The 26,173-nt window shown below is 40.6% G+C and overlaps 1 protein-coding gene across 1 annotated transcript in view; it reads left to right on the top strand.

The window, feature by feature from the left end:
- The window catches only part of LOC131572585 (maltase-glucoamylase-like), a 53,283-nt gene that overhangs the window by 11,682 nt on the left and 15,428 nt on the right, over positions 1–26,173 (top strand). Inside the window, exons 5-13 of the mRNA XM_058825833.1 lie at positions 7,451–7,576; positions 8,563–8,694; positions 14,304–14,417; positions 14,527–14,643; positions 14,726–14,810; positions 18,222–18,339; positions 21,215–21,383; positions 21,949–22,065; positions 24,638–24,786. Coding sequence (XP_058681816.1) covers positions 7,451–7,576; positions 8,563–8,694; positions 14,304–14,417; positions 14,527–14,643; positions 14,726–14,810; positions 18,222–18,339; positions 21,215–21,383; positions 21,949–22,065; positions 24,638–24,786 — 1,127 coding nt within the window. The remainder of the gene's footprint in view (positions 1–7,450; positions 7,577–8,562; positions 8,695–14,303; positions 14,418–14,526; positions 14,644–14,725; positions 14,811–18,221; positions 18,340–21,214; positions 21,384–21,948; positions 22,066–24,637; positions 24,787–26,173) is intronic.

Genomic DNA, 26,173 nt, shown 5'->3' with positions numbered 1-26,173 from the left:
GTTGCTCCTCCATGTCCTGGAGCAGAGCAACTGCTCTGTTGCTTGGAGGTTTCCAGCTCCCTCTGCACATCATCCCCACCAGTTGTCTGTCATGGTTTAACCCCAGCTGGCAACTCAGCCCCACACAGCCACTCACTCACACCCCCACAGTGGGATGGGGGAGAGAATCCAAAGGGTAAAAAGGTGAGAAAATTCGTGGGTTGAGATTAAGACAGTTTAATGCATAAAGCAAAACTGTGCACGCAGCAAGGCAAAACAAGGAATTCATTCACCAGTTCCCAGGAGCAGGAGGACGTTTATCCACCCCCAGGAATCGGGGGAATGGCTGAACATGTGACTGTTACTGGGGAAGACAAATGCCATCACTCCAAATATCCTGCTCTCCCTTTCTCTTCCCCCAGATTTATGTGTCAAGTATGAAGCCATTTGATATGGAATTTCACTTGGGTCAGCTGGGCTTAGCTATCCTGAGTCCCCTCCCAACTCCTTGTTGGGAGTTGGTGTAGAGCTGGTGTACACCTTCTCGCTGGTGGTGTAGAGCAAGGGATAGAGAAGGCCTTGACTCTGGGTAAGCACTGCCCAGCAAAATCAAATATATCCCTGAATTATCATCACTATTTTCAGCACAAATCCAAAATACAGCCCACACCAGTTACTATAAAGAAAATTAACTATATCCCAGCCCAAACCAGTACACACCATCTCTGATGCCATTTCCACAGAGCAGCAAGCAAACTGGGATTTTAATTTACACATGGGTAATAAAACCAGGGAGAGTAAAAGGGTGGGGGGAAAAGTAAAGCAGCTCTTCCCCAGGCTGGAGCTTTGATCCCCATTTCAAGGGAGTTAGTGCAGCAGTATGATGGAAATTAGAGCCACGCCTGTTCCTTTTCAAAGTCTTTTACTGGTGTTTGAAGCCAGCATTTCTGTGGCTTAGCAGGTGGTCAGCATCTGAAAATAAAATGAGAGAGTTCTCACTCCGCAGCTGATGGGTAGTGGCAGCTCAGCTTTCCACCCCTATCTCTGGAAATGGAGCTGGAGCAAAGAAAACAAGGTAAAGGAGAGCAGTGGGCATTTCCTAACGAGACATGTCACATACCAGGATAAAATTCTGCTCTGTATTCTTTGAGCTTGCACTCAACTCTCTAGGGAATGTTAAAGAATGCATGTTAGTAATTTCAATGTGAAATAATAACTTCTTCAGTAAACATCCTGAAATTTCAAGGTCAAAAATGTTACAATTACCATATTATTAGTCTCTAGGGTAATAATTTGGCTTTTATGTACAAGATATGTGGGAAGGTGAAGGAGACAGAAAATACTTTATTTTTCAATTGTCTTTCTGTCACTCTGAGAGCATTTTCCCTGTGCAGTCACTGTCATGCTGTAGAGAAAGAGAAGGGGTAGAAGGGAGACGTGTGACTGATGTCTTCAAGGCACTCTGCTCAGCAGCATGGCTCGGCTCTCTCAGCTGTTTGCATGGATCTCCTCTGGGAGTAGGTGTTTTGGGAACTCCTGGCTGCAGGAGTCCCAGGTTGCACTGCTGCAGAGATTCTCAGTGGCATAGCACCTGCCTCACTCTTGAGCAATCATCTGCCCCAGACACTGCTTTTTGCAGGGACAGCTCATTTTACCTCTCCAGGATGGCCTCACTGATGTGGCAGGGTGGCCAGGTGCCAGCAGGTGCACAGCTGGTGAGAACAAGGGAGCTGTTTCCAGAGCAAAGTGCTTTACACCTTTCTCAAATGTTTTGTGCCCTTGCCTCCAGTGCCACTTCAACATCTGAGCCACCTCTCTACCCCTGCTATGCTTGTTTCTGTGAGAGGTTTAGGAACTTAGTTCTGCTCTGTGCTTTCATGTGGTTCCCTCCAAACCAGTGAGGTAGGACAGCTTTGTAACAGACCTCTTTATTTGCTACTGGAGTATGCAAGATTTCCCCACACCTCTCCAGGTTGTCACCAGCACCCAGGGCAGACCATGGAGTCTTGGCCAGAGCTGCTGGGTCCAGGCTATGCCAAGAGCAGGGCTCTTGGTTTGCTGTGTGGTGATCAGGGTTGATTACAGCTTCCCTGCCAGAGCCACCAGCCTCTCTGCATCCTTGGAGTGCGGACAGGTAGCAGCAAATACCGTGGTGGCCCTGGATGGCAGCCTGGACAAGGATAATCTGCTTTAAATGGGCTCCAAGAGTGAGGCAAGGTGTGAGAAGGGAGCAGAGGGTAAATGCTGGTAGCTCTGTCCCTCTACTGTGTGCTGCATGGAGCAGAGGTGAGCTGTAGGATGCATCCTGCCAGTGGCACCAGAGTGCTACAGCAGTGGCAGAAGCTATAGGGCGTGTGCTGGGCATGGTCCCGTGGGAAGGAGGAGCTTCCAGCCCGATTCTCCTGCTTCCTCCTGTCCCTGAGCCCAGCTGTGTGGGGCGTTACTCCTACCACAACTGAGACATCTCAGATTGTCCTGTGGAGCTTACTATATATGACAGTGATCACATTCTTTTCTTACTGCAGAAGAGGCCTGGTATGCAGAACAGTTATGTAACACAAAATCTCACTTTTAGCGGCAAACACCTCAGCTTGCAGGAGGGTGAGAAAAAGCAGTAACAAGCTAAAGAGTTCAGGCACTGACCTGAGCCTGGCTGAGGCTCTGCAGTCACACCTAATACCAGGCCAACATTGCCAAGACCCCTGGTGGCCTTTCAGAACAGACCAACAGTGCATAGCAGTAGTGCGTGAGCTCCATAACAAGACATTCAGGAATGTTAGGGTTCAACAAACAGATATTTAATAGCTCTTAGGTAAAGGCCATGGATTTGTTATTTTATCACAAATTATACAATAAGAAGCTGTAAGTGAGCATATTGTAAGTCTCCTAATTCTGTTTGGGAGAGAAAATTGGTGATTTGCTTCCTCCTTACAGAAGTGTGGGCTAGTTTCAGGTGTAAGGGACCTCAGAGGTCTCTAGTCCACTCTTCTATTGGAGAAGTAACATGGGGAACATGCTTGTACATAGATTTTCTTACAGATGATTCAGTGAGAGTCTCACAGCTGAATTCCTCAAGAAGGAATAAACAGCTGATAATTGTTTTGTGCAGCAAAAAACAAGATTTGAAGACCTTACCACTGGAAATCCTTAAATTTCTTCTATTCCTGAGGTTGTGAGCACCTTCTTTATGGTTCAGCAGCTGCAGGGCCTTTCTTTTTGCTCTCCTAAATCAAAGCTTAGCTTCTGTTAACAAACTTTGAGTGAAGGTTACCCTCTGACTAGATGCCCACATCACTCAGCTGCTTGCCTTAGTCATTGCAGATGAGCTGGATACAGATACGTGGGCCATAAGAGCACCTGTGGAATTTAGCCATTGTATAACTATACAGAAACATTAAACCCAGTGCATTAGCACACTTGAGTTTTATAGTTTCCTCCTGTAACTCCTCTTTGAAGAAAGGGATTTGAAATAAATATCAAGTTTCAGAAATAATTTTGTGTGGCTAATTAGGGTGTACAATTAGCAATCTGTATTGCTGGACATCTCAGCTCCTTTGTGAGCATAGAAAGAGTACTTCTCTTTAGCCTCTGTGATATATAGGCATAGCTCTGCAGCTGTCTCTCTCTCATCAAAGTCTTTGGTCATAGTGTTAACTGAATACTATATATTCACGAATTTATATATGAATATAAATAAATTCAATAGAATTTATAACCTAGTTCATGTCATTGATGCTCATATTAATAACATTATGTGTTCAATAATCCAACACAGGGAAAATGAATACAGATCACCTGCTCCCTAGGCACAGATTTTGTATGTTAGATATACTTGTTTCCACTGAACTCCATTCTTACCACAAAATGCTTCCAGGGTACCTCCTCGATACATCAGCTCTCAGGTGGCTCTGAAATAAGTGAAAAAAATATACATAATACCAAGTTATGTAAACACTGAAAAACTAACAGTGAATTTATTAAACATGAGGGGTTATTATTGAGAAGCAAGTGAAGAAAAATTCTGGAACAGAAAATAGGAATTTATTTTTTTTTACTATTTCTGCGCTACCATATCTTTGTGCTTTTTTTTTCCACCCCTCATTTTGGATACCGCATATGTTTGCTGTTTCTGTGTTTTCCTCCCTGCCATACCACATCTACCTTTTCTGATTCAATGAGAGTCAATTTTGCCAAGCACGCTTTCTCTGGCTGCTGCACTTTCTGATCATTTGTATGCAGAATGCAATCTATATGAATTAACTAGATCCTAAATATATATCAAATTCAACTTGAGTTTTCAGGTTTGCAAAATTACATTCCTGCCTCTGCTGATCCATCTGTGAGTGGGTACCATATGTCAGTTACTTTATCAGGAAGCTTCAGGGGGATCCATTAGAGAGAGTCCACAGCATAATTAGAAAAAAGAACATTTGTTTTCCCAGCTGGCCTGTTTTCATCCTTCCTCTTCAAATGTTCTGCTGGTTTCAATTAAGCTCACCATAGATGAACCAGCCTGGTAAACCTGGAGAACTAATTGCTTTAAGAACTTAATACCTTCCTTGCAAGGTAGATATTTTGCTATTGGTTCAGCTGTAAACCCCAAACTCCTCAAGAGGTGCTGTCACAAACTACTGTCTGGCTCTGTGGTCCACAGTGACACAGCACTATCCCATTAGGGTGAGCAGATGAACCTCAGCAAACCCCAGTGCTGGGGACATGCCCTTTTGGAAGGGCTCTGACTGAGAGAGTGGCCACACCAGTGGCCACAGCTCCACCTCCAGCCCCACGTCAGCATGTCATACTCGACAGGACGTGGGGGAAGAAGCCAATCCCCATCCAACTCTTGAAATGCATTGTATTGGCAACGTCCCAGACTGACTGTCCTCCCCAGGTGGGAGTGACTTGGGGTACCACAGGACCCAGAGCAGAGTTGCTCAGCACTTCCCACTGCCTCTGGCCAGGCTGGTTACCCCTTTTCCATTTCCCATCCTGCTTGGGAAAAGGCAGCAGATGCCATGCAGACATCCTGCCAGGGCACAGGGCTCTGCATTTAGCTGCAGGATTAATATTTATCAGCTGGTTTTCCCTATTTCTCTTGTCCAAGATGAGAAGCCTGTGCACAAAGCATTTTATTTCATTAGGGAGTTCTTTGTTTTGGTCTGTTTTTTTAACCTTGTTTGTAGAGGTCATTCTCTGTTTACAGTAGAGAAAGCAAGGGCAAAATGTGCATCTGCTTTAGGAGCACAAAATGGCGGGTTCACAAAGCTCATCCTGAAGCCTTTGCTGGTCTAAAACAAGCTCTGCTGCCTCCTCAGATCAGTTTATCCTTAACATGGTGAGTGTGGATGTGACAGAGAAGACTTCTTGCCCTGAGGCTTGGCATGCTCTGTTGGACACCTTGGTGCTGGCTCACAAGGTGTCTGGGATTGTCCTGAGCCATCACACCCCATTCAGCTCTCCACAGAAAGCCCCAGCAGAACTTGAAAGGTGGTCTGGGTGATCAGGTGTACCCACACATGCTGGAAAGACACTGATGACATGTGCAAGGAGATGGGATAGCACCAGGGTAGTTATGGCATGTATCTGCCCATCAGCCTCCCTCTACATGGTAGGGGACCACCTTTGTCTGCTCAGGGCCTGCCCTGGCAAGGGCACAGCAGCATGCAGTGGAGACTGAGTGCCTTTGTGGCAGGAACTTGCCGCTGAGGGCTGTTCTCACTTCTTCTAAAAGACCCCAGCCTCCAGCTGAATTGGAGAAGAAGTAGGTGTGGAGGAGGATCAGGAAAGTTAAGTTTGGGGGGACAGGACAAGTGGCAGATATATGGGACAGCCATGCTGATCAGCCTCAGTCCCTCCTGGAGACACCCAAAGCATTTCCCTCACCAGTGGTTATGGCCTCCTTATGTTTTTGCTTATGCGAAACAGCAGCATCCCAACAAAGTGAAAGCACACTGTAGCCAAATTTGTAATGTTTGACTGTGTGTTCCTAAGCCTTTCTTGTTTGGAAGCAATTTACTCAGTGTGTTTCCCAGCTCAGGGGCATTAAAAACCTCCTCATCTTTTCTCTGCCTCTCTCCCACATGTGGTTTTCTGTCTGATGCACTTTGTACCTCCGTGTAGTGATGCTCTAGCATGTGATGTGATGATTTTAGAGCAATTTCAAGTTCAGCCTTGCTTTCCCAGGTCAGACTCTTCCTAGAGAAAATCCCATAGGAAGTGTGCCTTCATGCAATGCATCTCCAGAGAGCTTAGCAATGCAATAGATACAGACTGCCAGAAGTGCTTTGTTTTATTTATTTAAAGTAGGTGGGGTTTAGCTGCCAATATGCAAGTTTTGTTGTTTTTCACTTAGCATAATTACCATCTCCATAACTATGGAGATCCACAAGGAAATAAGGGAGGAACCATTATTTAGCTAAAGGGAGACAATAGCTGCTGATTAATAAGTCATGGGTGCTTGCTAGCTACTAGATTTTCATGTATTGCCTGCAAAGGTGTTAGAAATACAAATCAAAGGTTTGTTTTATTGGATTTAACTGAAGTTAGGATTTCAGGAGATGTCCCCCAGAAAACACTGTGTGTACTAATGAGACAAAGCCAAATTTCAGCTTATTTGTAGAACAGACACGTTGTGATTGCCCACTGCTCATCACAGGTTACCACAGCAGCACTCACTGGGGGAAGCAGAGCAGGATGCCTTGCTTCGCTGTGCTCTCAATTGAGTTTCCTTATGCCATTTACAGATGGATTACATTCAGACAGTGGAAATCAAATATTTATAAAATCATATTTAACTCATTACCTTGTGTTACAGTTGAGAATTTCAGGACCAAACAGTAACTCTGGCCTTGAAGAACGGTTGTCAGTGCCTGGCAACACAAGGCTGTGGGTCAGCAATAACAGTAGTCAGCCATAAGTAACTGAGTTTCATCAGGTTGATTTGTAAATGTGATTAAAACTTCAGAGAGCTCAAATAAACATCAGTGTCTTGATAAGTTAGTTAAGCTGGGTGTGGCAGGAGAAGTTTGCAAAGCTTATGTTGCTGTGTGTCGTTGGAGATTTGCCTTCTGTTGACCAAGGGGTTTGTGGACTTTTCATGGATCAGGTGGCATGAGGATTCACGCTGGATTTCTGCCGGCATGTGCTGTAAGTGAGGTACACGCTGCTGTGCAGAGGCTGAGGCCACATTTAACATCAGCCTGGCTTTTACACAACGTGTGGATGGGGTGTTCTTAGAAGAGATGCTCAGTGCTGGTGTTGGAGTCTCTGTGAAGGGCAAGGATCCACCAGGAGAATGCCAAGCATGCTGGGCCGAGAGCCACTTGGAGAAAGGAATGGGTATTTAATTGGGGTGTGATGCCTGTGCCCTGGTCTTTATGCCTTACATGATCTGGAAGCCTCTCCTTGTGTTTCAGAATAACTTCTTTTCTTCTCACCCCTTGTGCTTCTGTTTTCCTGATTGCTGCTGCAGGCCATTGGACGCCCACACATGCCAGCCTACTGGTCTCTGGGATTCCAGCTCTCCCGCTGGGGCTATGGCAGCCTTGATGTCTTAAAGGAAACCGTCGATCGCATGAAGCACTATGACATCCCATATGTGAGTCTGAATTTGTCACTGTGTGCTAATCTTACACTCTGAAGTGAGGTGAATAAAATTACAATGGAGGAAAAATAATTATCTTACACAGAGAATTGTAGAATAAAAGGACATTCATAATCTTACATAGTGGGTTTGCGTGTAATGTCTTCATAATGCTTAAAAGAACAGTTAAAGTAGTCTGTGAATATGATGTTTAAGTGCTGCTCTTGGCTATATAGCAGGCAATTCTGGTGTGGATTTGCTGTTGTGCAGTATGAGCATTTTAAAAACAAATAATGAAAAACAAACTTCTAATGCAGATCACTGCAAAATAGTTGCTAAACTAGGGCTCCTATGTACTCTTGTAGTCCACTACTAGGATTACAATTACAGTCTCTTAGGTTTCATTACATATGTTATTTGCCTTTTAGAATTACAGTTGCATACATTCTGATTTCAGTATCAAATACTTAAGTCATAGAATCATAGAATAGTTGGAGTTGGAAGAGACCATTAAAACCCATCTAATCCAAACCCTCTGCAATGAGCAGGAGCATCTTCAACTAATTCAGGTTGCTCAGAGTCCCATCCAACTTAATCTTCAGTGTTTCTAGGGATGAGGCATTCACCATATACCATGTGCAACCGCCTCATTATAAAAAGTTCCTTACTTATATCTAGTCTGAATCTACCCTCCTTTAGTTTACAACCATCACCCCTTCTCTTGTTGCTACAGATCCTACAAAAAAAGTCTGACTTCAACTTTCTTATAAGCCCCCTCAAGGTATTTAAAGGCTTCAGTAAGTTTTCTCTGGAGCTTTCTCTTCTCCAGGCTAAACAGCCCTATCTGTCTCATACTGTCCTCATAGCAGAAGTGCTCCAGCCTCTCTGATCGTTTTTGTGGCTCTCCTCTAGACTTGCTCCAACAGATCCATTTTTTCCTGTCTGAGAGCTCCAGAGCTGGATGAAGTATTAATGTAATTTTTTACTTTAAAAATGTTTAGGATGTCCAACATTTTGATATTGACTACATGGAACGCCGCCTGGACTTTACCTATGATAAAGTGAATTTTGCTGGTCTGCCTGAGTTCATGAAGGAGATGAAGAAGAACGGAAAGCACAATGTTGTGATTCTGGTAAATTAATGATGTTGCTAATTATTTCTTCATTTATAAGAACTATTCACAGCATAGTCTTCATAGCAGTACCTAGGTGCTAACACATGTATACTAATGTAGCAGATTTTCAATTTTCTCATATGTTGAGAAGAGCTGAAGAACAGTTTCTCACAGATTTAATTTTTAAAAGTCTTATCTTTATTTGATATCTCCATATCAATATCATCTCTATACCAAAACTTTAATTCTCTGTCACTTTTTCTCCACTCAGTTACAAGAAATTTTGCCTCTGAGTTGACATAGGATTGCTTTAATGCAAGTCTTTCCCTGAAATGAACAAATTAATTTAATACACATACAAAAATAGCTGAATAGTGGAAAAAATCTATACCAAATCACTCTGGAAGCTACTGACAACAATTCATGTTTCCTTGTACTTACTTTTTATCTAAGTTAATGTGGGAGGTAATTACTTGTATGCAAATTAGTGGAAAATGTATGTTGAACCTTTAACCAAAATTGGCATATGGCTAAATGAATTAATTTGGATACAAGTGAAAATTGGAGTTTTCCATCTTCCCCAGTGGATTTTCCCAACAAAATTTGCTTTTTCTCTCCAGTACTTCCCCGTACATGTCCTTGTGCCAAAATGACTCTCACAATAGCTAAGTGAGCTCCAATGGTGGCAAGAAAACTGGAGACCAATTTAATCGAAATTTAAGTAAAGATAAAAATAAATTAAGACATTAAATAAAATCCATTAATAAATTCACAAGATCTTGCTCTCCAGGGTCCTCCAGCAGCTTAGCAGTAGGAGGGCTGCACTTCCCAGAGCAGGCTGCAGTTTGTTCTCCTGAACCACTGGGGACAAGAAAGAAGAAAAGCATTTTAAATTGCAGCAGGACAGATTCAAGGCAAACATTAGGGTAAAGCTGCCTGTCTGCAAGGTGAGCTGAGCAACAGCTGCTGGGGCCAGGGTCCCTCCCCAGGTGGGTGCTGTGAGCAGACCCAACAGATGCACCAGGTGTAGCTCAGGCTGAGCTGACCCACAGCCACAGGGTAAGGAGGAGACAACCCCATGGAGTTTCTCTCAGAACTTTTTGCTGTAACTGTAGTTTTGTAATCTGTTTTCCTACCTAAAAGGTGAGTTTATATCTTTCATTTGGGTACTACTGTCCTTACCTCCAGCTGCCAGTCTCTCACCCTTCTATTTTCTTTCTTGATACACCGACTCAAATAAGTGTATGCTCCCTCAGCCTTTCTCTGCTAGGCTAAACAAACACATTTACCTGCATTATACTGATGGCTCGTGCTTCTAAGGAGACCAGGATTCAGTTAATCCAACTGAATCACGATGGACAGGTCACTAATATTTAGACCCTAAGTCGATCCAGTCTTTTTAAAACAAGGGCCATGTTCCTCTTCTTGTCCTCGGGGTCCTGTCAAAGGCTTGTGGTGAGAGAGACTGAACAGCCGAGTCCTGAATTTGTTGTACAGTTGCTCTTTCACTTGTGCTGGTGTATCTGGAGTCAAGCAAGAATACTGCAGTTTCCTCATCTAAAAATCACATTATCTTGTTAAATAGATTAGGGCAGAAGTGCCTCCCTCCTGTCCTTATATTTTCCTCATAGTTTGTTGTGAATTTTAAAATGACTGAGGATGATGGACTAGTCAGCACCACAGAGAGCTATATCAATGTTTTCTTTTTAATTGGGAGTGTTCTGATAGTTTCATTAAAATTACCTTTTATTATTTGCCTAATCTTTGCTTTGGTGTACTATAATTCCGTTGACTACTAGGAATCTGAAACAAAACCCCGCAGCCCAAGTGATCAATTACATATTGATAATGGAAACAGCAGTCTATACAGTGAATGCTGCTTGCTAGCAATTTGTCCCTAAAGATACTTTCCCCTGAAGGTTCCATTCTGAGAAACTCAGAGGTGCAGCAGTGAAATCAGTTTTCATCAATGAAGGTTCAAGGCACAGCATTTAAATAGAAACAGATTACTAAGTGACTTTGATGGAGAGAAACTTTAAGACAAAAATAGACCCAAATTAACTGGATACATCATTGTAAATAACTAAGCAGTAGTGAGCACATGTGCTGTCAGGACTGATTGCTCTTTCTAACTGCCAGGCAGTTTGGGCTCTCAATAACCTCAATACCACTCTAAAAATGATCTAATCTTTTAGAGCTGTAACATCAAATAGAATGATATTTATTGGTTTATCTCGAAATAGGTTGCAAAATATTAATATAGGAGCAAAATGGGAGTTTGGGGTAGCTTTTCCTATGCAGTCTTGCCTTTCAGTAAATACATGCTAGTCATCTCTTTTTCATCAATGTTGGGATGTCTCCAGTTGTTTCACACTTGCTACTGGGTATGAAGCTACAGACAAGCAGTCGTGGTTTATTGGGTGAGCCACATTATCTTCTTCCTTATGAGTTTAATTTCAACAGCATTTTTAAAACCCTTTCAGTTTCTCAGATAGCATATTCTGCAGCAGTGCAAGGAGGTGTTGCTATATAAATCCAGCTGTTAGATGCAAGGAATATAGCAACTCTTAATTCATACAATGAGCTGATGGGAATTCAGATAGGGAGTATTTCATCTTTCCACTAACCTGTACCTAAGGCTTGTCTTCTGCTCTAGTTCTTTAATCAAGCTTGTGAAAAAAGAACAAAAGCTGAGCCAGTCTGTCCTTCATTGTTTAAAAGTTAATGAGAAGTACAGACTGCACTGGTACTGAAGTTTTCTATTTTCACTTTATTACAGCTTTATTATGACATCTCTGTCAAAATCTGTCTGTTAGCATTCTTTAGTGATGTAAAGTATTCCCCTCAGTTGAGTTGGGAGCTGGAGCAGTGTGAAGGATTTAATTCCTAAGGGACAGGGAAGCCAAGCTGGGTGCAATCAAGGCAAGTGTAATCCAGTTGAATACTGAAAGAACAATTTTCTATTTAGATTCCCTTTAGGTAGTCACAGAAATGGGTGAGTTCCCTAAGTATAGTGGGTTGTTGCCTCCCTTACGTTGATTTCAGGGAGTGGGCTCTGACTGCAGCCAGTTAGTGTCATGGAAAACCTCAAGTAAATGGATTTGGGGAATGAGTTCCATCTACCTCATCTCAGACCATTTTGGTCGCAAGCAAAGCGCAGATCCTGGTGGCTGTAGGATTAACACTGGCAACCTGCCTGAGGATGGGACCCTGAACTCAGTTGTGCCACCATCACTGGGTGGCTGGTGCCACACCAGCAGGAGGTCTGCTCCCCATGCTTGCACCCAATGCTGAGAGCCCTCTGTGACTATAGTCATGCTGAGAGTTGCATGGCTCCATGACTGGAGCCTCTAAGTGCAGCCCTTCAGCACTTCTCTCTCCTGATCTCTTTCAGAGACCACCTCTGTTTAGGGGAAATTGTGACTCTGCATGTCAGCACCTGGTCATCATCACTGCACTAAATAATTGTGCATGCTTCAGCTGTGTCAGAACAAATATATTCTTTAGAAACAAAGACATTCTGAAGTAACAATGACTACATTGAAAAATGATAAACTAATTTTCTAAAGAGGATCTTTAATGAAAGAGCTTGTATACCATCTATTAAATTATACTAAAAATAGAAACAGCTAGGAGTGACATAAGTGACTAAATACTTAAAAGTCAAGAGCAACATGCTCATGATTCAAAATAATGCTAGATATCTTTAACGTTTTTACGTCCAATTGTGTGAGCTGTAGAGGCAAAAATTTCCAGAGATGAGTTTTTATGGATGTGCATCAAAATATATGTTTGGGATGACGCCACAGGTGGAAGTGCAACAGTCTAGGTACGTGCTGGCTGCTCCCAGGTCTTTAGGCAGTCAGCTGGACTTAAGGATGCTCAGCACTTCTTCCCAAAAATGTTGATAAAAAGATGAGTGAAGATTTAACAGGCATGAAACTCCTTCCCCACAAACAACCCTTGCATGCATGGAGAGGTTCTGTTTTCTTTAGGGCAATACTAAACCTGAATAATGTATTAGATTTATGCACTGGAACAGCCTTTCAGCTGAAGGAAACCGTAAATTTGGATTAGGAGTAGCTAATTAAGCTGACTTCTTCTGGCCTTCAAGTCCCTTGAGAGACATCTTTACCACAATTATAAGACAGCTATTGCAGATGGACAGTTTTCTCTTTTGCAAAGTTGGACTATCGAACAAGTTAAATATGTAATGGACATTTATAGTCCTTATGGAGGTGACACTAATGCTAGATGAAGTTAAACAGAATTTTGCACTTAAAATAGAGATTTAGCTGTACCTTTTGTTGTTGAGTTATGGGAGAATATACTTCTCTCACGAGGGCCGTAGTTATTAGAGGGCTCACAAATAAATCAGGCAATTAATTCAGGTATTTAAATGAAATTTAAAGCAAGTCTTTAAAGCAGCTTAGAATTTGGGGTCCAATATTTTTTTCTTCTTAAGACATTTATTAGTTATACTTCTATCACGTTTTTATTGAAGTTCACGTAAATTATTGCACAGGCTATAACTGAGTGGAAGAATTGCTTTGTCAGTTTTTTTCTCCATTGTGTTTCATAACTGAAAGGTTTTGCCTTAAGCAGAACCTGAGGAAGTAAGATTTTCTAAGGAGAAAGTAAAGAATTCCTTTCTAAAATGTCTGTAGTCTTCATCTGTTCTAAAAAACACAAAACAGATGCAGGCTTCCAATTAGGAATGTATTGCAAAGTGCACTTACTCCTGTTGGTTGCAGCTGACTGCTGAGCAGAGCTGCAGAGTACCTTTTCATTCACTGGCATCTCAAAGTATTCCTAACTTTATTCCTTTCCAGCATGGTGGGTGGACCTCTATCATTCCCAAGAGCTGATCATGCTTGCTTTGAATCAGCTTGGTGTCTACTGATGGTCATCCTGAGGCAGAGAATGTGTTGATGTCAGTATCACTGGCAGCAGTGGGAGGTGGTGACCACCCCAAGCAGTGGAAGGGGGCAGGAAGAACAAGCTGTGGGGTGTAAAATGCTGTGGTCTTGGTGCCTGGGGAGAACAGAGGTGCAAGGCACCACAGGCAGTTGTGAATTGGGTTACTCTACATTAGAATGGCATGAGACATCCTTGTCCAGCATTGTTGTGGAATGAAGGGGTACCAGGGCCCTTTTGAAGTTGGAGGTGCCCAACTTCAAGCCCCTTGAAAAGTTTTAGTTGTTCAGCACCGAGCTGTTGATGCCGAGGCAACTGGAATAAGGATTGCCTTGGAGGAAACCTGGAGGTGCTCAAGTGGGAATGCCCAGCATAGACCCAGCCACAGCAGAGACCTTGGTGGGGCAATAAAATGTAGTGCCTCTGTAAAATAATTTGAGTGTAGAAGGTCTCATAAAAAATAAAAATAAGGGTATTTAGTAATTTCACATTGCTTTTGCCATACACAAGAAATACTCATGACATATCCTTAATGACTTTTTCTAAATTATTATGTGCTCTCAAATGTTATTAAATTTTAATGTTGTTTTCTTGCAATATTTTTGCAATCAGCATTAAGAACATAGTCCAAAATTTTCTAAAATATACAAATAGAAGAGTAATTGTTACCTCTGGGATTTCAATAAAGGAACTGTGATCGCTGTTTTCAGGACCCTTTCATAACCAAGGATGAGGAGCCAGGCACTTACAGACCTTATGAACTCGGCCAGGAAATGGGAGTATGGGTGAACAACTCTGATGGTGTGACTCCTGCTGTTGGGCGGGTGAGTTTTTTAATTTTGTGAGCATTTTGTCTGGTGCTGCTTCAAAACAATAAAGCAGCAGTGTAATAGAAATGAGAAAATAACTGGGATTTACCTATGTAACCCTTAGGCCTGGCCTCCTGGAGATTCCGTGTTTCCTGACTACACCAACCCCAGGACAGTGGAATGGTGGACCCAATTGTGTCTGGAGTTTAAGGATGTCCTTGACTACGATGGGATCTGGATTGTATGTCTCATTATATCTGTCCTCCCTTCTTTATAAAAGAGAAAATGAAGATTTTCAACATGTCTTTCTCTCTTTATTAAAGGATATGAATGAACCATCCAATTTCATGAGAGGCCAGTATCCTGGATGTGCAGATAATGAAATCAATAATCCTCCTTATATTCCTAGTAAGTATAATAGTATAATTTTATTGACATTGATTATTTATTAATATTATCATTTTTATTTCTATTTAATATAATATAATATAATCTTTTATAATAATATTAATATTATAAATTCACTGTGGTTGGTTGGTTTTCTTGTTTTCTTTTAAACCTGGATAGGCTATATTTTAGGGGGAAAAAAGTCCATTCTCTCATTTTCCATCTTTCCCTGCCTGTTCTGTATGTTCAGTTACATATTTGTTCAAGATTCCAGTGGTTCAGCTTTGATGGAGTATCAGAAACACGCACTTTCCTCTGTCCAAGGTTCTGCCTCATAACAGGACTAGAAAAATGACCTTTCCTGCCATTCTCTGAGCGACTGGTCAACATCAGAAAAAGGACAAGATACCTATATACTGTAACTCAGCTACAGACTTATTATGGAGGGAGTAACCCTTCTGCCTTTCCACGGCTAGTCTCAGAGATAGGCAGTCTCTGCCTTCTCACAAACTATGGCAAGGGAGATGGTATCTCCCTGGTGCCTTACTTCAGTGTTTCTTTTCTCATAGGAAAGAAATTTTCACTGTATTATTAGAAATGGGCTAAAAATAACTTTTAAAATGTATAAGCCTATGGGAGACTTAAAGGAATGGGAAAATTTCTTCCAGTAGCTGAATTAATGATATGCTTATTCTTCCCCAGGAAGCCACAAGTACCTATGATTATTGCCAGTGGTGTGGTAGTTAATCCAGCCAACATTTCCCCAGGAAAGCCCAGCTGCCTGAGCAATGTTAATATGCAGAGGGAAGCTGATACATGAGAGTTGGAGTATTGGAAATGTCCCCTTTTTCTCTTCAGGTGTTTTTAGTCTCATGAGAATTCTAAATTTACTTTATTAAATGGCAATTTTTAATTTTTTTTTTTTTTTTTTTTTTACTTTGAATATAAGACAAACATAACAAAAGCACATAAACATAACAAAATATTAGAGACTGTAAATTTTTGAAAGCAGAACTTTTAATGATGATTTTGGTGTTTTCTCTCTTTGTGGGGTAATCACTGCATACTGACCCCGTGGGTCTTGACCAGGAACTGATGACAGTTTCCACCTTGGCCTTAAATTTATTTTTTGTCAGCCTTTAGAGCTGCAAAAAAGATGTGAGACACTGGGTAAACTGGCTGAAAGAGCAGAGCTCCCTTTACATCCCAAATAAAGGACTGAGAGTGAACCCATGCAGTGGCTTCTGAGCCGTGCAGCTGAGCTTTGTGAAGATTAGTACTGAAGTCTGAGTAGAAGGGACTCAGACCAGGAGGCCTACATGACATGTAAGGACACTGAGAGATCCTGAAGACAGGTGTGTTTTGAGCCCAGTTTCTCTGACTTGGCTCATGCACATGTGCCCCTGCTTCTGCTTGTGACTCACAGTGTTAGAATAATGGAGTATAATGAATATAATGGAATCATAGATGTGTTTGTGTTAGAAGGGACTTTCAAAACCATCTTGTTCCAGGCCCCCTACCATGGGCACCAGACCAGGTTTCTCAAAATGCTATCCATCCTGGCCTTGAACACTTCCAGGTATGGGGCACCCACAGCTTCTCTGGTAGCCTGTTTCAGTGTTTCACCATCCTCACAGGAAAGAATTTCTTCCTTGAAACTAATATAAACATACTCTCTTTTACCATTACCCTCTGTCCTATCACTCCATGCCCTTTCTAAAAGTCCCTCTCCAGCTTCTTGTAGGTCCCACTTAGGTACCAGAAGGCTGCTCTAAGAGACTTCCCTGGTATTGATCTCCCTTCTGCTGCTAGAAGCCCTAGGCATTACATCCCAGCATGTAGGGAATCTATTTTGTATCAGTGTTTAAGGGCTTTCTTTTCTATTTCACTTTATAGAATAGGTGCATGTTCTTAGGTGTCCAAGCCCTTGACTTACATAGGTATGAGAGGTGACCTAAGCTTTTTAGTCCAGTAAGACATTAGAACCTTCCTGGGGTTAGCACAGTTTTGGGAGCTCACTATCGTCTTAGGTGATTTCATCTGTGCAAGTCCCAGTCTCAGGCTTTTTATCAGTGTAGCCTTCAACCTCCTTACCTAAATTTTATACCATCATTACACATAACCGTGGTTTGAACTTCTAAGGCCAGATGTCCTTCAAATCAATTTTCTATAAAACACTTTATACTGAAGATTAATATGCAATTGTAAAATTATCAGTATTACTGAGACAGAATACAGAATACTCAGAATAAGAATGAAGCATGAACCTGTGATTCATGTGGTAGCATTTTCTCTCCTATCTCACCTTAAATTTATGGGGCTAATAATCAAGAACCACTAGGACTTTAAGTGTGACTTTCTTGGAAACTTAGAGTCTTCTTCAAAGACATATCGGTCAAAGTTACTTGGAAATTGCCTATAAATTAAGTTATTTCTGATGTAGATCACCCACACTGGAGTCTGTGTCTAAAGATCCAAACACAAGGACTGTAGCTGTAGTGGCACAGCAGGGCTGAGGGTTTCAGGTGCATAGAAATTGTGATTATGAACTGCAACCACACAGGAAGTGCAATTAGACAGAGAGATTGCTTTTTCATGGAGAAATACTTACAATAGTACATGCACCCAATTAAGCATGAAAAAAAAAGAATTTTTGAGAATTCACTTTCTATTTCATTTTGATAGAATTTTATAATATTTGCAACTCCATCTCTAAAAATAAATATAATGCTGTCTTGTTTGAAAGACAGGTGTCTGCTAAGGAAAGCAGGAGCCTCCCTAGGAATGAAAAATGTAAACCTCCTGCCTCTGAATTATTTTGATTTTGAAATTGAGGGGATCTCAGGCAAAGACAACTTAGCAACTTACGGGAGAAAATTCCCAAAGTAAAAGGGAATAAAAGAAAAGAAACCTAACCCCCAATAAATGTATAAACATCTGACCTGCCCAATTCCTGCTGAACTTCATGTGGCATTGTCATGGTGGTTACCTGAAGGAAATTTTTTTTGCACCAAATGGGCTTTGCCAACATCTCTTTGATATGGAATCAAAGACCAGGCAGCATCTGTACAATAATTTTGCTGTTAACTAAGATTTGTCATTGTGTAAAATAATATATTCTTAACTCAGTGAAGCAGGAATTTTCTTTCTATTACTTACTGAATACATGACACCTGTACAGATGTTTTGAATTATTGGACATAGAACTTGTAATTAATTATCAGTGTTTACTCAGTCCTCTTCCACCTCCAAGGCCATGTGCCTGTCTGCAAGCATTTGTGCCTATGTGCTAACCTCAAATCACTGCAGGTTCAGCACTGCAGTGTTTCCTCTTCCCAAGTCTTTTGTTGTTTTCACCCCTGAATGTGTAGAAATGGGAAGAGATTTGAGTTGTGATGTATATGATTTTACAGTGGTTTATATCGTTCTCAGGAATCTCTGATCGCTCCCTGGCAGAAAAGACACTGTGTCCTGACTCCAAGACTTACCTTGGAGACCATTACAACACACACTCCCTCTTTGGCTGGGCACAGACAGAACCAACTTTCAAGTAAGTTTCCTAAATATTTCTAGTCAGATTCCAGGTGATTAAAATGCTTTTTAAAAGCTACTGATGTTAACTGGAAAATATGTAGTAGTATTTAATCAGAGACAGACCCATGTTTCGTTTCATTGTTTGCCATTTTGTAAGAAGTTGCAAGAAAACCTTGGAACAAGGAGCAGAATCCTTTCAAGTTTTACTTTTCTCATCTAAATCAGAATGTATGGGTAGGGCCTGACTTTTAAGCTGCTGCTTTTGTATGTCTAGAGCAAGATGCCTCCTGTACTCTGTTAGAGCTTCTCATAAGCATTTGCAGCAGAAGCAGCCTTTGTGTGGTGTCAGGGGTATTTATCTGTCCCTTTACTATTGTGGTAGAGGAGTTTCTGTCACTGTCAGTGGAGAATCCAAACTGTACAGGTCCCCTGGCTGCTTCTGGAGCTGCCTCTGGCTCCTGGCAGACAGTGTTTTGCAAATTAGCTTGGGGCTCAGTTGGTTCAAGAGGTTAGAGCTGCATTGCAGCACAGTTGCTGTCAGCTTCTGTAAAACTCATTTTGCAGCTGGGAAGCACTCAAACTAGCTTACGCAGGCAGACTGTTGCTGTGGAAAGCTAGCTGTAGGATTAAATGAAATGGGCAAATCATGCCTTTTCCAGCAGGAATTGAGCTAAAACACTGGGAAATTTAATACCATAATGGAACAGCCAAAGCAGGGGTCCATGTGTAGCCTGTTTCAGCATTTAGCACTCATTTTCAGAAGCTGGATTCTGATAACATCCAGAGGACATGGTTAAGTGAGCCTAATTCTGGTGTTGATGCATTTGTATTTTATATGCCAAGTCCAGGGCAAGGGAAGCCCTGGGAAAAACCAGAAGTTTGCCAGCTCTTATGGGCCTGGCTGAAGCACAATTCTGCTTTTGAGAGAAAGAACAGGAAGCCCTTGAACCTGGGACTTCTTACCATGGTTTTTGAGCCCCTATTCCCTAGTCTTCGAAGAGATCCTCCCAACAAACTTGTTTTGCTCAACCAGATGTGGAGAAGACCACCAAAAGTATATGCAGAGGTTGATTTTTTTGCAAAGCTGGGAAACTTTGGTGAAGTATTTTTCATACATATTCATTTGGGTTTCTCAAATACATTTCTTTTCAAGGCTGGTTGTATATTCTTTCTGCAGTCACTCTTTGCAAAGAATATATTAAATGAAATTACTGACAGGAATGTTTAGCACCCAGCATCAAATGCAAGATTTTGGATGAAAATTAATGACAATTTCATAATCGTATTAAAAAAAAAAAAACAATTCTAAGAATTATTCTAAGGCAGATGGAGAATAGGAAATGTGTCATCTGGCTTATGTCAAATGGTTTGAATTTGAATGCATAAACTAGCAGCAATCACTTTGTGTATAGCTTAATGCCAAGAGTTATTTGCACATGATATTCTGTAAATAATTCAAATCAACAAATGCATTTGACAGCATTACGACCTGTTCTATAATAGTTCATGAAAGACTGAAATTATTCAATAAATTACTTGTTACAAATTGTTTATGCAGCTTTGGATCATAGTTGAGTTGATCTGATACTGCCCTCATTAGCACCTGTATTTGCAAATGGAGCCAAAGACAGCCAGAAGAGAGCATTCCTGCTCAAGATATCCAGGAAAGGCTCCAGAATAACATTCATACAAAGCACATGGAGACTTGTGCAGTTACTGGCCCAACAGTGCTCCTGCAAACCAGAACCAGCAGGTCCCTCATGGTTCAAGGATTGCACCTCTTGCTGCATATGACCCCTAAGGTTAATACATTCAGTCTTCCATGAAAGCTGTTGGTTTGGTTTTTTTTTTGCTTCAGAAGCAAGTGTTGAAGAACTTTAAAGTCTGTGTGCCATTAAAGACCCAAGAGCAAACACTGGGCCATTATGGATACAGGTGAAGGAACACTTGATGAAATCTCATTAAGAAAAGGGAGATATAAGTAGATGGTGAACAACATGATTAATATTTCATGCTAGAATTTCCCAGAGAGTTTAAATTGTGTTGCCCAAATCATATTAAAGCAGAGTTGAATCTGAGTTCCTGGAATATAAAATACTGCAATTCATAATTGCATACAAAGAGCATCCTATTCCGAGGAATTTTGTAATTGATTTGTTAGTAAGGCACATTCCTTGATTTCTGGTGATGCAGCAAAATTATTTTCAAAAAGCCAAGATAAATTCATTGTACCACTAATTCTGTAATGAAACCTCATAGGTTTCACAGGAAACTAGAAAAGACAGGAAACTAGAGAAAATACTACAAGGATGGGGTGGCATTTTGAATGATTACAGGTTTGTTTTCTGTATTGATTATTTATTTTTTATAAGATTTTTAGATATATTTTTGATATTTTTGTGTAGTTTTGATTTTTTGGGTTTTGTGTTTTGTTGGGGGTTTTTAGGTTTTTAATTCCTGAGTACTGGACCTTTATTTGCCAATAGAAATCTCTAAATAAATCCTGTATTGAAAAAAAAAAAAAACTATTATATTGGTTTTTAGGAATTCATTGGACACCTAATTAAATATACTAGTGTAGAAAATTATAATTTGAATTTTCATTTTGAGATGTTGCTGAGAATAAATTAAACAGAAATTATTATTTAGGAAGATGAAAATACCTGAGACAAATTGTTTAGCGAATCAAATAGATTTTTTTTTTGTTTAGTTTTGGCCACTGTGTAAATCTTCCTTTTATTTGCAGTTTTGCAGCCACATTTTCATGTGCGTAGGGATCACAGTAATAATTGTTTCATGAATAATACTCTCTCAGGTAAAATTGTGCCTGAATTATAAGATGTTTTGTTTACCACTCCTGTTTTTGAAGATCTTGTTGCATTTCTTTGCAGTGTTGTCCAGCAGGCAACTGGAAAGCGGGCATTTGTCTTGAGTCGGTCCACGTTCGTGGGCAGCGGGAAGCACAGCGCTCACTGGCTCGGTGACAACTTCTCTCAGTGGAAGGACCTGCGCCGCTCAGTCGTTGGAATCCTGGAATTCAACCTCTTTGGCATTCCCTATGTAAGTCTGCTGTCCTCTGGGCAGGTGCTGGCTTATACACAATATCACTTCAAATTAACTCAAATGTTTTCTGAAAGAAGCCACTTGAGGTGGCCAGCAGTAACAGCCTGCACAGCCTAAGGATCTGCAGATTAAAAGGCTAAATGTCAGTCTTGGCTGCTGAAGGGAAACAAAAACAGCACTGCAAGATTCGGACTGACTTAATGCATGACATCCAAATCCCATCTCTTTGTATTACGTATTCTATGATTATGGCCCCTTCATATATTTCTGGGTTTGCAAGTTGGGATGGAGAATTTGTAGATTTATTGAAATACAGTCGGATCTTCCACAGTGAACTTAGTGCTCTAGGAGACAGTACCACCTCAGTCATATACATACATACATACATACATATACAGTCATATCAGTCAGATACAGAAAAATTTGTATCATTATAGAACATTCTTATAAAGTAATTAGAAACAGGGATGTCTTTCCAAAAATACTTTTATTAGCAAATTTCTGTAGTCTCTCATTTTTGGGCCTCAGTCACAATCACAAACACAATTTTGTTTTTCTTTAGGTTGGTGCTGATATCTGTGGGTTTAACTACAACACTACCTATGAACTCTGCCTGCGCTGGATGCAGCTTGGCTCTTTCTATCCATTTTCCAGAAATCACAATGCAGAGGGAAACAGTGTAAGTAAACAAAGTTACATAAAGCTGTAGCCTATGATTATAATTATGCGGACAGTCATTTGTATTACTTTCTCCAAAATTAACCTGCCATTCTTGGGTAAACTGGAGCACTGGGTGAAAAGGAGTGCTGCACCAAGAGCAGAAACTATACAGTGAAATGTAAATTTTTCCCATCCATAATGTCAAGATAACATAGAAACACTGGTCTTCTCACACTGTTGGTAAAAATTCATCTGTTTCATCTTTTACCTGCTGAAGTCCAGGTTTTATTTAAGAGCCAGTGAGTGTCAGTGTGTCTTCCTACTCCCTTGATTGCTAAACTTTTGTTTCAATAATTCCATAATTATAGTATGTATTGCAGGGAGGGGAGAGAGATCGTTATACACCATCCTTGCTGTTTAAAAGCAAGTTACAAACATGTGAGAATTCCAAGGAGAGGCACCAATAGTGACATCATTATCAGCCAGGAGGCAACCAAGGCCAAAAAGGCTAATGGGCCCATGAGATGAATGAAAAAGTGCAGCCTTAATCCAGATCCATGCCCTGGTTTCAACATCATGAAAGTCCTTTAAAGACTTGCTCCAAAGAGAAAGAAGTATCAAGTAATTTCTAGCTATGAAGGTTGAAGGTCTTGCAGTTTTTGTAATTATTCTGTGTTTATCTGCAACTGTGATGAAATGGTTCTGCTTGTTCAAGAAATGTTTGGGTTTTTTTCCTTCTGTAAACTAATTGGTGCAATGCTGGAGCTAAGGTTATTTGCTAATCTTCAGTTTCTTTGAAGTTGCATCATCAAAATGCTGCAACATTTACACTCTCAAGCAGACCTTTGTCTCTGCACCAAAGTATGATGGATGTTCAGCAATTGGGTAAATGCAAGAATAGTAAACTACAATACTATCATTAAGAGGGTCAGGAATTAACCTGTAGATCCCTGAGGTGTTTCTTTGTAGGAGAACAAGCATTTGTGTGGTATTTCCTGTTGCTGTTGTGAAATATTTTCTATTTGCCTCTCCACTAAAGTTAGCATCTATATCTGTATCTATCTATCTATATCTATATCTATATCTATATCATCTATATCTATATTTGAGCATGCAAACAGAGTCTGACCTGAGTGAGTGGATATAAATCTCATATGTACAATTTAATAAACAAGAAGAGAGCAATGGGTCTATAATGGGTGGTGCAACTCAGAGATATATTTGGATTACTTAAATCCATTTGAAATATTGTGTTCACAGAAAGAAATGAACGGGCATTTTGGGTGACTCAGCATCACCTAAGAAGTCTGACTGTTTTTTTGTGAATTTAAGCAGTGTTTGTACAGTGTCAAAACACTGGTGAAAATATAGTGCAATTTTTGAAATAATAGATGGATGCTCTGGAGCTCAGAGCCAGCAGGGAGTATTCTTAGTGAGTAATTCTGACGTAAACATACTAATGGTGAAATTTTACTTAATATTGAATTTAATTAATATTAGGTTAGTGTTAAAATCTTAAATACCCACTTTGCCCAATTAATGGTATATTTCAAACAGTTTAATTAATATTTTTCTTGTCTGAAAAGCACTAGATAATATAAAAAGCATTGTTACTTCTGTTACTTTTGCGTTTCATTATCCTTGGAATTCATCATATAGTCTTCAGCTGTAGTGAGAAAATTGAGTACTCTGGAACGATTTCATGAAGGAGAAAGGGAGTCATGTGACTGTAAGCTGGCTGTTTAGCACTGGAGAGGTGGAGAGGAGGAATTAAAGGAGATGTAACTCTTCCCTGTATCAGCACTGCCCTTGGCTGCATGCTCTGCCTGCCATCCCAGGGCAGAGTCAGGGTTGCGCTGGAGTAAACCCAAAGGCAGCCAGTGAATACAGACTGCTCCAGCCTGCCCGCTTCATGGTGTGACCCAGTGCATGCCCTGCACAGGAGAGTACTGAGGGGCACTGCTGATGTGTGGCTGTACTGTCAGTCAGGGCATCCTAAAGTGGAGCACACAGGAGGAGAAATCAAGTTTCTTGAATGGATGAAATGTCTTTTGTACCACACACAGTGACTTGGGTCACGCCTGTTGGCTTCTGCAGGGTTATGAGTTTACTCTTTCAAGTAGACTTGCCTTTATATTTGTGGCCAATGTAATTACACTTTTGACTTTAATCTGCAGATTATCAGTCTTCCCTCTTTCCTGTGTTTCATCTCCTTTGTCTGAGAGGGCTTGCATCTCCAAGATGAATTAATTTCTAGAGGCAGGCTATCTATTCCTGAGCACAGATATGGACCCGAGATTCCCTCTCCTCACAAGGTTAGAGGTGGTTGCAGAGGGCTCACATACATTATGGTGGGGCCTGATCTTTTTGAGCTCACTGGAATTTTTCAAGTTCAGAATTTTATACGAATTTTAGTTGGGAATAGTGTATGTTGTTCTTAATATATCTTGCAGTTTGCAAATGACTGCTTTTTCTTATTTAAACGCTCACTTCCTTAGCATCATGCCAGCCACAGCTCTCTTATGTTGCACACTGCTTCTCTGATGAGTTTGTTTCAATGCTCAGTACAAATCTAAGCTTTTCCTGAACAGGAACAAGACCCAGCCGTGTTTGGAGATGCTTTTGCCAAGATATCTCGTGCTACACTTCGGATCAGATACTCTCTGCTCCCATACTTATACACCCTGTTCTACGAGTCTCACGTTTACGGAGGCACAGTGGTGCGGTCACTGATGCACGAGTGAGTTTGGAGTCCCTTTTTTTATTGTAATTTGCTGAAAAAGTAGATGAGCTCTTATATATGTACTGGTTGATATCCTTAGGAGAACAGTCACAGTATTATTATTGCATGCCCTCTTTTAAAAAAGACCAGTTGAACAGTTAAATCAATCAAGTTATATGCACAAAGATAATATCTGCAATAATTTCCATTAATATATAACCTGTATTTGTTTCCAGTGGGGGAAAAAAGACAAACTTACGAAAGAAGAATTATGAAAATTTTTAGTCTTAGGCAAATATATAGGTCTTTTTTATTTCAAAAATGAGAGTCACATACCTGTATTTTCTGTATTTGAATGAAATCAATGAAATCTGTATTCTGATCCAGAATGCTAAAAGGCCTCATACAGAGAGTCCAATGATCCAAAGCATTTGGGGTTTTTTTCCAATTTAGCACTTACATCTGCATGCTATCTATGAAACCCACATCTGTGTCCACAAATTACACAGAGAAAACAGAGATAGAGATGTTTGAGTGTAGAAGCAGGTGCAAAACTGAGATTAATAAACACGGACTGAAAAGCCTCTTTGAAAATTAAACTCAGATTATTGGAACAACTAATTTTCTCTTTTTGGAAGAAACAGGAATCCAGCTGAGGTTTAGTTTCCCTGTCCTCATCTTTTAATTAGTTTTTTACCTGCTTTTGGTTCATTTTCTACTTCAGAATGCTTTATGCAAAGACTTGAGTGAAAGGAGTGCAAACAATACATATGAAAGCCTAATGCTCTGCCACAATTTCATTTCATTGGTGCAGGCTACGTCACAGACTGACTAATGTTCTTTTTTTCCACTTTAGGTTAAAAACATTCTGGTTAAAGAGTAAGGCATTTTTTGCAAGTTAAACTGAGGTTGCACTGAAGTGCAGACTATTCAAATATGGAAAGGATATCCACAAAATCTGTTTTTCTTACTCAGCATAATGGTTAATTGATAGATTTTAAAAGCACTATTGTTCCTCTTTCTACTTGGCAATGTCATTTTACTAGAAAATATTATAGGTGCTCATAGCTTACAATTGGCTATATGCTATTTCATTTTAGGTCTATTTTTTGCTTAATATTATTTATGTTAATTTTGGAAATGCCAAAGTTAATTTTGGCATTAATATAGCTAATCTCTGCTAATACAGAATTACTTCAGTGTCATTAAAGCCTCCTTTCTCACCATTACCAGCATACCATATGCACATTGGCAGATTTCCAAATTTGTTTCAATTGGAGTTGTAGAGCAGTCTCAGATGTACCAGCAGAGGCTTCTCCTGGATGAAACTGAGCTGAGAGGTTCACTACAGACACTGATGGGAGCTTAGTCAGCAGGACCAGGGTGGGATTACTCGGAATTAATC

Source organism: Poecile atricapillus, chromosome Z (assembly GCF_030490865.1).
Source record: "Poecile atricapillus isolate bPoeAtr1 chromosome Z, bPoeAtr1.hap1, whole genome shotgun sequence".
Taxonomy (NCBI): Eukaryota; Metazoa; Chordata; class Aves; order Passeriformes; family Paridae; genus Poecile; species Poecile atricapillus.
The sequence above is the reverse complement of the archived record's forward strand: the minus strand, read 5'-3'. Positions and strand labels throughout refer to the sequence as shown.